This window comes from Rhizophagus irregularis, chromosome 6 (genome assembly GCF_026210795.1).
Source record: "Rhizophagus irregularis chromosome 6, complete sequence".
Classification (NCBI taxonomy): domain Eukaryota; kingdom Fungi; phylum Glomeromycota; class Glomeromycetes; order Glomerales; family Glomeraceae; genus Rhizophagus; species Rhizophagus irregularis.
Genome location: NC_089434.1, coordinates 1003591 through 1016623, shown reverse-complemented (window position 1 = coordinate 1016623; position 13033 = coordinate 1003591). Strand labels below are relative to the sequence as shown.

The 13033-nt window shown below is 25.2% G+C and overlaps 2 protein-coding genes across 2 annotated transcripts; one reads left to right on the top strand and one right to left on the bottom strand.

Annotated features, from left to right (window-relative positions):
• Positions 1 to 4596: 4596 nt before the first annotated feature.
• Positions 4597 to 7075, bottom strand: OCT59_025990 (uncharacterized protein; the record flags this gene model as incomplete). The annotated part of the gene is made up of 1 exon (XM_066142860.1): positions 4597 to 7075. The coding sequence occupies exon 1, from the start codon at positions 7054 to 7056 to the stop codon at positions 4597 to 4599; it is 2460 nt and encodes an 819-aa protein (XP_065992434.1). The 5' UTR covers positions 7057 to 7075.
• A 1776-nt stretch (positions 7076 to 8851) lies between these two features.
• On the top strand, positions 8852 to 13033 carry OCT59_025989 (uncharacterized protein; the record flags this gene model as incomplete). Its single annotated transcript, XM_025308456.2, has 11 exons — positions 8852 to 9262; positions 9331 to 9490; positions 9644 to 9792; positions 9999 to 10158; positions 10318 to 10445; positions 10526 to 10978; positions 11140 to 11298; positions 11530 to 11587; positions 11664 to 11792; positions 11991 to 12115; positions 12188 to 13033. The coding sequence occupies 11 exons, from the start codon at positions 8852 to 8854 to the stop codon at positions 13031 to 13033; spliced, it is 2778 nt and encodes a 925-aa protein (XP_025179811.2).

Genomic DNA, 13033 nt, shown 5'->3' with positions numbered 1-13033 from the left:
ATACTATAGTATTATTTAATAGCTAATTATTATAGACACGAAAAACTTCATTTTGGCGTTTTAAAAAATGAAATTTGATGGTTACACAAGATCTTAGAATTTAATATTCCCTAATTTGGAGTTCTATGCTTATGTTTCGGACTATAAAAAAGTATACTGAAAGTCTATCTAAGTTATATGGAAAATTTGCAGATGTAAGTATAACAAATTTATATACTGATTATAATATACTGCGTATCGATAAAATATGTTAGTTTGCATTATTACTCATATAAAGTCAACGATATTACAGTATCTAATCAATATTTTATCTAATAAAAAAACTTACTATAATATATCAAATTTTTGGAGAAACACGTAATATAACTTGCCAAACACCCACTTTATTACTTTTTAAATAGGTAAAGATCAATTTTTATTGTATATAAGATATATAAGATATGATTATATGAAATTACTTTGATATTTTGTTATTAGATGATGTAAAGAGACATGAGGTATAATGTAACGATATAAAGTTTCTTCGGATCTACTCAGGTGGGATATGAAAGCAAAATGGATTTTTTTTTTAATTTAATAATTGAATGGAAAGTTATTACTATAATCTTTATTTAAAGTAGTAGAAGTTATACAAATAATATCCTCTTTAATTTATTGGTTAAGAGAACTGCAATTACCCATAGCAGGTCTTTGACATTTATCAAAATAGAAATAATTCCAAGTTATTGATGAAATTAGTCAAGGAATTGAATTATAATTTATTCGGTGCCAATTTTATTTTTTTAATTTCTTTTTAAATTTATCGTTATTTTCACGTGATAAATATATACTACGGATGTAAAAAACTATTTCTCACAATATTTCAGTTCTGTGCAAAGACTCCGCCATACACCGACAATATATAACATGATACAATTCAATTTGAAATACTTGCTTCTTTAAGCTATATTTATTTAATAATAATCAAATTTATAATATTAAGTCATTCATTTTAATAATGAATATAATAACATTAATATGATAAAATATAGAATAAATAATAGATTATACAAAATATATAATAATTATAATTTTATAAAATAAAAAAATAATCAAAATAGTAGAATGATAGAAACGATTTTGAACTATTATAAAAATATGATTAGACTGAACTTATCATTTCTAGTCTTTTTCATGCATCTTTATTTCCTCTGTTAGCAGCATCTTTATACAATTCAACTGCCTTTTCTCGGTTCCAATCCCATTCTTATAATAGCATCCAAGTATATATATTCCATTTAAATATCCTTTTTCAGCTGATTTTTTAGATATTCAAAATGATTATAAGATTGTAACAATGCAACAACAAGTAAAGAAACTTCATATCAATGATGATGGTACGATGATAAAAAAATTATTTAAATTCTTATAATAATTATTCTACAGCAGTATTTTATGATTTTTAATTTTATATTCGATAGACGAAGCCCTATAAAAAAAGAAAATTCGGAATTTGTCCTGAAAAGTATGGAAAAAGTCCGGAAATTTTCCGTGCGTCCGGAAAACATTCGGAAACGGTCATGTTTTGGAACACTTTCCGGACGCACAAATTCCAGACATTTTCTTGACACTCCAGAATTTGTCCAGAATTTGTCCAGAATCGAGCGTCCGGAAAATGTTCCAAAACATGACCGTTTCCGAATGTTTTCCGGACGCACGGAAAATTTCCGGACATTTTCCATACTTTTCAGGACAAATTCCGAATTTTCTTTTTTTATAGGGAAGATGAAGTACATAACAGTTCTAAACTTCATTCAGAAGAACAAGATGAATAGGAAATTCCTGATATTTTTAAAATGTTTAAAATTTACCATAAATTACTAAATTTAAAGTAATATTTTTTTTTCTTTTAGATATTTAGATATTATCATAAATTATTTAAACACTATGACTTATGAGATTTTCTTCAAATTCTTAGTTTGATAATTTGAATAATTTATTTTTTTATTTTTTCTCATTATATTATTATACTGTATTAGTAGCGTAAACTAAACGCGTTTTTATTAAATAAATTTTAAAATATTTTAAATTTAAATTTTATAATATCTCATGCGTGATAATATGATTCATACAAGGAAATGTATAAATATAAAAAAAATAAATTCATTAAAGTCACGGTGATCGTTAATATGAATTGTTGCAAATTTTTTTTGCCGAAATTACCAGAATTATCATAATTCTGAATCAAAATCACATGATATACTATATACCTTTTACGACCGCATCTTCGGTAATCACTAACTCATATATTTAATTACATTTAGAAGAAAAAGGGGTTTAAAATTAAATTTAGTTATATAATATTCGTTTATTGTTTGTTGAAATAATTAATTTAGATGTAAAAAAAATAAACTTTACAATAAAATATTCGCCACTCCGTCTCTTGTTAGTATTCAATCACCTGATGATCATTTTCATATTGTATCAGCCATCATTTCATCAGCCACATTTGCCGAAATTCAAATTTAGCGGTTGACAAATAAAAATTTACCCCCGTTTAAATTTTTGAAAATTTTTTAATAATAAAAGTTGATAATATGATTTGAAGATTGATATTTTCAAATTTTCGTATTTTCGTTGCTTAAAAATAATAATGTGTTACCAAATTTTTTGAAACACGTGAATGAGTCATAGTTAAGACATCGATAATTAAACTATTTTTTTTATTTTTACGATACACAAGGCGATTATTCTCGATACATCGTATCCTTAATATAATATTATTACTCGTTTTTCGAATGACAAAATTTGACGAACATTTTTTAACCATAAATGTCGTTTAGGCTTAGGTACTCTTCTTTTAAATATGAGTTTATAGTGAAGAGAAAGCGGCGGGCGGAAAATTGATAATTTAATCTAATCTGACGTAATTGATTAATATGAGACTACTATCCGAAATCACATTTAAACCGAACTTTTCGGTGGCGCATCATTTTGGCATGACTCATTATCTTTTTTGCCATTTTCTGTATTTTCCGTTCGTCTTTACTCTACCACTTCAACACTTTTCCATAAAATAAGAAAAAAGTGTTAAAATAACGTTAGAGTTGTCAAAATAACACTAGAGACTAATAATAACGTATTACTTTGAATCATCGGAAAAATCGCGTGACAATGATCAATAAAAAATAAAATTTAAATAGACTCTTAAAGGTAATGCAAGGAAAAGGGAAATATAGAATTTTTTTCATTACTTTATTACTTATTTTTTTTTCCTAGAATCGTATTGCGCAAGGTACTAGAGTATAAGAATGTTATAATATTAGTCATGACTCATTGGCGTATCACGTATAATTCTTATGTGAAAAAGCATTCACATATTATATAAATACATCTCAAAGAAAAAACTATATAAATACCTTTACCTTTCCTTCATCTTGTAAATAGGATTTTATTTTTTTTTTATACAATATTTCACTTTACTTCACAATTAATTTTCTACATTTATAACAAAAATAATTACAATATTTCACTAAAAATAATTCATTTTTTACAATATTTCACTCCAATAACGAAGATTAGAAGCAGAACATGAAATTATTTGAATATTCCAATTTTATTTGTGGCAAGTTGACAAAAAAAAATATTCTGATGGTTTTTTATTAGATTCTAAAATCTTTTATATTATTTACTTTGCATATTTACTTTGCAACAGAGAGACTTCAAGATATTAGCAGATGCAATCAATATTTTTAATCATATAAAATAATAAATTCAGTTTTAGATTCCCTTGTTATTTTAGTCTTACCATCAGATTCATTGACTTTACACGGGCATATATCATCTGGTATCGACGTAATCACGTAAAGCCCACTTCAACACTTCTTTACCGTTTGATATGAATTATTGATGAAATTTTGCCGCTATTCACATTTAGAAAACTACAGCTAATTTGTCCTTTAAATGATACTTTAATTTATTACTATATTATTTAAAAAAAAACTATCCCACTCAGGCGCAATTCTACAAAGTACGGTACATGGGTATATATAATCAACTACTCTTTTATCACATGAATAAGTTTGTTTATCTTTCACGAGTCTGAATTAACATGAATCAAAATTGCTGTACAATGCAAATGATGAAATCTAAAAGTAATAAATTCGCAGAATCATTAAAATTTTCTAATTAAGGTCATAAACTGAATGTGAATTTAATATCAAATTTTACTGACACAAAATATAAGTTGGATATTATTTTTTTACGTAAGCTTTTATACAATCTTCCCTTTGTATCGATCGAGTAAACATTAATTTTGGGAAAAAATACAAGTTTATCATTTCAAACCGAACACAAAAATAAAAACATGTAATCAACATTCAATTAGTACATAAAATATTTCATAAATTTCCAATTGAACTATGTGTTAAGGCTTTAAATTTATTATAAGGTCATTATGTATTTGAACCAAACTAGAAACATAATAAAAACATTCTTGATACTTTAAAAGAATATCTAAATTTTCTTTATGTTCTTGACTTCTTGACATACATTTTCTAAGGCTTTCTTGTACCAATAAACAGCTAATTTGATATTTACTTCAGTTCCTTCACCTAACTAATATAAAGATGCAAGACATTTTTGTGCATCAACATTTCCTCTTTCAGCAGCTATTTTATATAATAGAAATGCTTTCTCCCTATCAAAATCAACTAGGATTCCATTACAATAAAAATGTCCAAGTTTATAAAAAGCATCTATAAATCCTTGACTAGCTGATTTTTTATAAAATTCAAATGCTCGCATTTCATTTTTACAAATGCATTCATAGTATTCACCTAATTTATATAATGCAAGTTTATTGTCATTTTCCGCAGCTTTATGATACCAATAATTAACTTTATCCAAATTATTTTCTATTTCATCTTCATTTTTACATAAAATATTTTCAACATTATCACTTTTACCAGCTGCTTCATTATATAATTCGAATCCTTTTTCCCTATTAATTTCAGTTCCAATTCCATTTATATAATAATATCCAAGTATAAATTTTGCTTCTACAAATCCACTTTCAGCTGATTTTTTAAAATATTCAAATGCTTTAATTTCATTCTTGTCTACACCAATCCCCAATTCATAATATTCTCCTAAATTAGCCTGTGCTACTTTATGTCCATTATCTGCTGCTATTCTAAATATCTTAAATGCTTTTGTTTTACTAATTTCAGTTCCAATTCCTTTATCATAACAACATCCGAGCTGAAATTGAGCATCCAAATATCCTTGATCAGATGATTTTTTATAGTATTCAAAAGCTTTAACTGCAGCCTTTTCCGTTCCTTCACCTTTTCTGTAACAATTACCTAAATTATATAGTGCTACTTTATTTCCATTTTCCGCTGCTTTATTATACCAATAAATGGCTTGTTTAAAATCTATTTCCGTACCTTCACCACACTTAAATAAAGTTCCCAAATTATTCTGCGCAAAACTATTACCTTTTACTGCTGCTATTTTATATAACTCAAATGCTTTTGTTTTATTAATTTCAGTTCCAAGTCCCTTGTCATAACAACATGCAAGTTGAATTTGAGCATCCAAATATCCTTGGTCAGATGATTTTTTGTAATATTCAAAAGCTTTAATTTCATCTTTTTCAAATCCATCATAACCTTTTAAATAGTATTCCCCAAGAATAAACTGAGCTTCTTCATTACCATTATTTGCTGATTTATTGTACCAATAAATGGCTTGTTGTAGATTTTTTTCTATGCCTACACCATACTCAAATAAAAATCCTAAATAATTCTGTGCAACATCATGCTCTTTTTCTGCTGCCATTTTATACAATTCAAATGCTTTTGCATCATTAATTTCATCAATTCCAATTCCTTCATCATAACATTTTCCAAGTTGAAATTGTGCGTCCTTATACTCTTGTTCAGCTGATTCTTTGTATAATTTAAAAGCTTTAACTTCATCTTTTTCTACTCCTTTACCATCTTCATAACATTTACCTAAATTATATTGTGCAAATTTATTTCTACTTTCCACTGCTTTTTCATACCAATAAATGGCTTTTTTTAAATCTTTATTTACTCCAATTTCATTTTGATAACAACTACCTAATATATTTTGTGCTTGTGAATATTCTTTAGCAGATATAACATACCATTCAAAAGCTTTCTTATCATCTTTGTTAATGCCTATTCCATTTTGATAACAAATACCCACATTATATTGTGCATGTATGTCTCCTTCATTAGCAGCTTTTAAATACCATTCAAATGCTTTTTTTTCATTTTTTTCTATTCCAATTCCATTTTGATAACAATACCCTAAATTATTTTGTGCACTTAAATTTCCTCCTTCTGCTGATTTTAGATAAAATTCAAATGCTTTAAAGTTGTCTTTCTTTCTTTCTATTCCATATTGATAACAATAACCTAGATTATTTAATGTTACTAACTCTTTCTTATTAATATTAAGTTCAATAGAACTTTTATCTAATAATTCAAAATATTTTTCCATAGTATTAATCTCATCTTTACATAAATTTATTTCCAATCCATTAAAATTTTCAAACTGATTATAAGACATCATATGTGCATGTGCATGTTCTAAATTTCTAAATTCCTTTGCAATTGAATATTTATTATATAAAATATCCTTATAATAATGGAATGATAATAAATATTTTGAAATAATGATATTAAGTAATTGATACATGGAATTTAAACTTTTATTTTCACTTTTTTCATATTTATTAATTGATAATAAATATAATTCATAACATTTATTCTTACTAATAATATCATGCTCTAGTGCTATATCACACTCATAAAAAAATCCTATCAAACTTGAGAACCAATTTTCATTTTCTTTATGATCTTCCATTAATTTTAAAATTATTTCAGGATTTTTTTCATTATAAATTAGAAATTCTTGTATCCATTCTGATAAAATATTTTCATATTTATTATAATTCTTTATATTTATAATTTGACGATAAAAACCTTTTAAAAAGGCTTTTAAGAAATTTTCATTATCATTTGTAATATTATTTGAAGACATTCTTGAGAAGAAATTTCTATGTATTATTAAAATCAAAAACAATTAGTTATTTGTATTGTATTATTTTATTACACAACATTTACTGGTACTACATTTACACTATTTTAGTATACTGTGCATAATACGCCAAAAATTTTGTACACCTTTTTTTCAACCCCTGCATATCGCCCCGACGTCGCCCCGTATATCTATGATATCGCACCTTGCGATTATTAGGAATGCGGAAATAATTTCTAAATTACTAAATTACTAGAAAGTGATAAGAATTTTCTTGTAGGAATTAAATAATTTTCTAATAAAAATGATAAAAGTGTGATATAGTGTTTTTCTTTAAATATACAGTAGTATTCTAAATACATTTAATTTTCGAAATACAAGGTTAAGAATTGTTTTATGCAAAATATCATATTATTTATTAAATGGTATCACTAAAAATATATAACGAAAAAACTTTTCCTTGTCGATCATTTGACCAAAAAATTTTTACGGTCGAAAAAGACCAAAAAGTTCTATGTAAGAGTTAAAAAATAGAGAAATGTTCGATCAAAGAGAGTTAAATACCTAAATAATAATCGCAAATTTTTTATGGGGTCGCGTTAAATATTATTTAGTTCCACTAAACGTTAAGTAGAGTTGAAGTATTGTATACTAATTTCGATATTTTAAGAGCATCGCATAATCAAAATAGCAATATACTGAAACACTTTGGTACATATCATTTTTCCTGGTAGGTTGTCTGAAATTTTATTCATTGCAATAGTCTAAATGTAGTAGAATATGTCACGTCCAATGTAAAAAAAGAATTACGGAACATGATTGGGAATAGATAACATTGTTAATTCACATCTCTAATATACCTATTCTGTTACCATAATCAGTTTCAAAGAAGTGTCTTCATTTTTTTTTCATTATAAATTCTGTTAATGATAATTTTATTATTTAAATTCAAATATTTAAATCATTACATGAATGAACTAAATGTACTTTACATTTTTTGCAAGTTAATAAATGATTCTTAATGCAATTTGGTGATAAATAGTTTTGTTCTAATAAAATTTGTATTTTATACGTTGCGTTCATATATTCAAATAATTCAAATAATGTTTCATATTCATAGTTATTTAAATTGTTTCGTATCGAATGTATTGAATGTATTATTTGGCATGACCGTAATATTTTTATTTAACTTTCTACTTATATATATATTTCTTTTCTAAATATGCTTCTTGTTCAGATTCCTGCTAGCTAAAGATATTACAAATAAATCAAAAACCTAAGTAATTAACGAAGTAATCATGGAAATTACGAATAAAATATTTTGCCAATTAAGAATTCTAATATGCGGTATTATAATTTGGTTTTCAAATAAAAAAGTGTAAAAATAGTTTGTTAAAATTTTATTTTGAAATCAAAGTTCAAAATTGTGGTTTAAACCGCAGCAGAAAACTATTTATTTATAGTATGCATACCGTCGATTATGAGTAATTTCATATTCCACACGAATCACGTGGGAACATATTCATGTTTATATGTACACAATTCGTATAAATAGAACGATATTAGAGAAATCTTTTTGCGGATCATTAACAAAAATAAATAAAATGAAACCATTTTAGTACGTAAATGGTTTAATATTTTACAACCTTTTAATTTACTTGATAAATACGGTACGACCGGTACGTGTACAATTATTTTGAATTTTGTTTCGCCTTTTTTTTTTATTTCCCTTTTTTTTTTTTTTGTAAAATAAGTTCATTGGCTTTAACATTTTTTTCCAACTTAGTAATTTTGTAAAATGTCATCACAAGATGACGACGATCAGTGTAAGAAATGTGGAGAAAAATACACGAGTAAATATGATGCTATATATGAATGGTGTAAATCATGTCAAATAAATAATTTAAAACAAAATTTTACAAATTGGACTAGTGAAAATGAAAAAATTGATAATTTAATTCAAGAAATGCAATTAGAAATTAATGAGCTGGATGATATGATATTTGAATGGATACCATATGATCAATTTGATGATATTAAAGAAATAGGTGAAGGTTCTGATAAAGTACACTTGGCTATATGGAAAGATGGACCATTAGATTATGATAAAAATAAAAACGAATATACAAGAAAACAACAAAACAAAAAAGTTGTCTTAAAATTATATAATTTACGAAATATCATTAATGAATTTTTTATTGACCAGCAGGTAGTAATAAGAAAACTTCTTTGAATTTAATTGTCATACATTTATAATAATATTTTTTTTTCTATCAGGATAAAAAATATTCAATAACTTATATTGGTGAAGTTCTTAGAATACATGGAATATCTCAATATCCAAATACGGAAGATTATATTATTGTTTTTCAAGATATATATTGTGTGAATTGTGGCAAAATATATACAAATATAATTAAAGAATGGTGTGAACCATGTAAAATTAATTATTTTAAAGAAAATTTGATTAGAAGTGGAAATGAAAATATTGATAATATAATTCACGAAATGCAATTAAAAATTGATTATAAATCGGATATAATATTTGAATGGATACCATACAATCAACTAAGTGATATCCAAGAAATAGGTAAAGATGATTTTGATATAATATATTCTGCAACATGGAAGAATGGTCCATCGTGTTATAATGACAGAGAATGGACAAGAAAATCAAATAAAGTGGTTACTTTAAAATATTTATATAATTCACAAAATGTCATTAAACATTTAAATATGGTATGTATTCTTTATGGCCGGGACATATATTACGCAATATCCTTTTATTAGCGCAAACCCCGTAAGATATAGTGCAGCCAATTAAATTACTTAAGTGTAACGTAAGATTTTTGCACCCTACAAAATATTACGTAATAAATGTCATGGCCCTTAGATATGCGTTTAGTTGGAAACATACTGATTAATTTTTTTTTTAATTTTAATAGATCAAATTCAATAAATATTCTAAAATATATGGAATATCACAAAATCCAGATACGGAAAATTATATTATTATTTTTCCAATTATACATTGTAAAAAATGTGGTGAACCATATAAATGTGAAAAAGACGCAAATTACGAGTGGTGTAGATTATGTCAAATACGTAATTTAAAACAAAATTTTACAAATTGGACTAGCGGAAATGAAAAAATTGATAATTTAATTCAAGAAATGCAATTAAAAATTGATAAACCAGATGATATAATAATTGAATGGATATCATACAATCAGTTTAATAATATCGAAGAAAAAATTACTAAAGAATGTTCAGCAATATGGAAGGATGGTCCATTAAATTATAATAAAATAAAAAATAATTATATAAGAAATAAACAGAATACAAAAATTACTCTAAAATTATATAACGTTACTAAGAAATTTTTAAATGTGGTATGAGATTATTTTTATCTAATTTAATTTAATTACCTTTTTTTAAAATTAATAATAATTTATTTTTATATCCTTAATAGGTTATAGAAGATTTAAACAGATATTGTGGTAAAATTTTTGGAATTTCTCAAAATCCATATACGAAAGATTATAATATGATTCTTCAAGAAGATTATAATGAAATATGCAATAAATGTGGTAAATATGATATAGATACAGATTGTAATTGGTGTAAACGATGCCAAAAGAATTATTTGAAAAAAATCTTTATAAATTGGACTAGTGGAAATGAAAAAATTGATAATTATATTCGAAAAAGACGGAACATCGACTCTATTAGTGACAGAATATTTGAGTTTATACCATATCATCAGTTTGACGACATCAAAGAAATAAACAAAAATAATTTATATTCAGCAATATGGAAGAATGGCCCATTAAGTTGTCATAATAATAAATGGGCAAGAGAATCAAATAAGAAAGTTTATTTAAGATTACATTACTTACAAAATACTAATAAATTCCTAAATAAGGTATGAAATTTTCAATATATACTATGTTTGCGACGGATGCCGATTTGCGTCTGACGTGCGGCTGGCCTAGTAATGCTGGCCAACCCACTTAAGGCATTATAATATTGGGTAATGTCTGACGCAAAATAATTAATTATTTTTTTTAAAAAAAAATTTTGTAGATTAGTAAAAACGATTTATCAATATATGGAATATCTCAAAATCAAAATACAAAATATTGTATTATTGTTTCTCAATATATAAATTTATACTGTGAAAAGTGTGGTAAAGAATATGCAAATTATGCCAATAAAATAGATGAATGGTGTATATATTGTCAAGTGAATGATTTAAAATTAGATTTTGCAAACTGGACCAGTGGAGATGAAAATATTGATAATTTAATCCAGAAAATGCAACTAAAAGTTAAAAGCAAATCTGACAAATTATTTGAATGGATTCCATACAATCAATTTAACAATATAAAAAAAATAAATGATGATAATTTTGCTAAAATATATTCAGCAATATGGAAGAATGACCTTTATTATTACAAATATCTTTATGAAAAGGAACAAATAAGACGAGTAGAATCGAGAGTTGTTTTAAAATATTCACAAAATATTACTTGTGAGGTAAATTTCTGTTATATATTTGATTTAAATAATGCAATTTATACTATAATTAATATGTATTAATTAATAAGTTAAAAAATATTCCCCATCCATCTATGGAATATCTCAAGATCCTATTACAGAAGATTATATTATAGTTTCTGAAAATAAATATTGCGAAAAATGTGATAAAGAATACACAATTACAAATGAGAATTGGTGTAAACCATGTCAAATAAATGATTTAAGAGAAAATTTTACAAATTGGACTAGTGGAAATATAAAAATTGATAATTTAATACAAGTAGTGCAATTAAATATTAGTCATCCAAGAGATATAATATTTGAATGGATACCATACAATCATTTTAGTAATATTGAAGAAATAGATAGAGGTGGTTTTGCCACAATATATTTAGCAACATGGAAAGATGGACCATTATCTTATTATGGACGTGATACTAAGTATGTAAGGGATAAGAAAAAAATCATTTTAAAACAATTAGATGATTCACAAAATATTACTACAGAATTTTTAAATGAGGTATGAAAATTTTTTTATTTAATTTAAAGTTTTCTAAATAATATATCAACAATAATTACTTTGTCCTAATAGGTTAAAAAATATTCAATTAAAAAATACAAAGAAATTCTTGCAATATATGGAATATCTCAAAATCCTGATACGAAAAATTATATTATGGTTCTTGATTATGCAGAAGGTGGAAATTTATATAATTTAGTAAACAAGCATTATAAGAAATTTGATTGGACGTATAATATAGAAGCGTTAACGAGTATTATTACTGGTCTTAAAGAAATTCATGATAATCAAATGGTTCATCGTGATCTTCATACAGGTAATATATTATCAATATCCGCTGATTTAGAAATTCTTGTTTCAATGTGTATATCAGATATGGGATTATGTGGGAAATCTGATAATATAGATAAAACAAATATTTATGGAGTTATGCCTTATGTAGCTCCTGAAGTATTAAGAGGAAATCCATATACTCAAGCAGCAGATATATATAGCTTTGGTATGATTATGTATTTTATAGCAACTGGTAGACAACCTTTTTACAATCATGCACATGATGAAGGTTTAGCATTAGATATCTGTAATGGAATTAGACCTTATATAAATGATCAAGAAGCACCGAAATGTTATATTGACTTAATGAAATGGTGTTGGAACACAAATCCAGACAATAGACCAAAAGTAACTGAAGTATATAAATTGATTGAGATATTTCGTTTAAATATTTATAGAGAACAACAAGATTATGATATTGAAGAGCAATTCAAAAAGGCAAATGAGTATAAAAAATCAAATTTCTTATTTTTAGAGGAAAGAAGACAATCAACAATTCACTCACAAGCTGTTTATACATCTCGACTACTTAATTCCTTTACAAAAAGTCTTCCTCATTCTGAATGTTTAGAGTGTGAAATATAA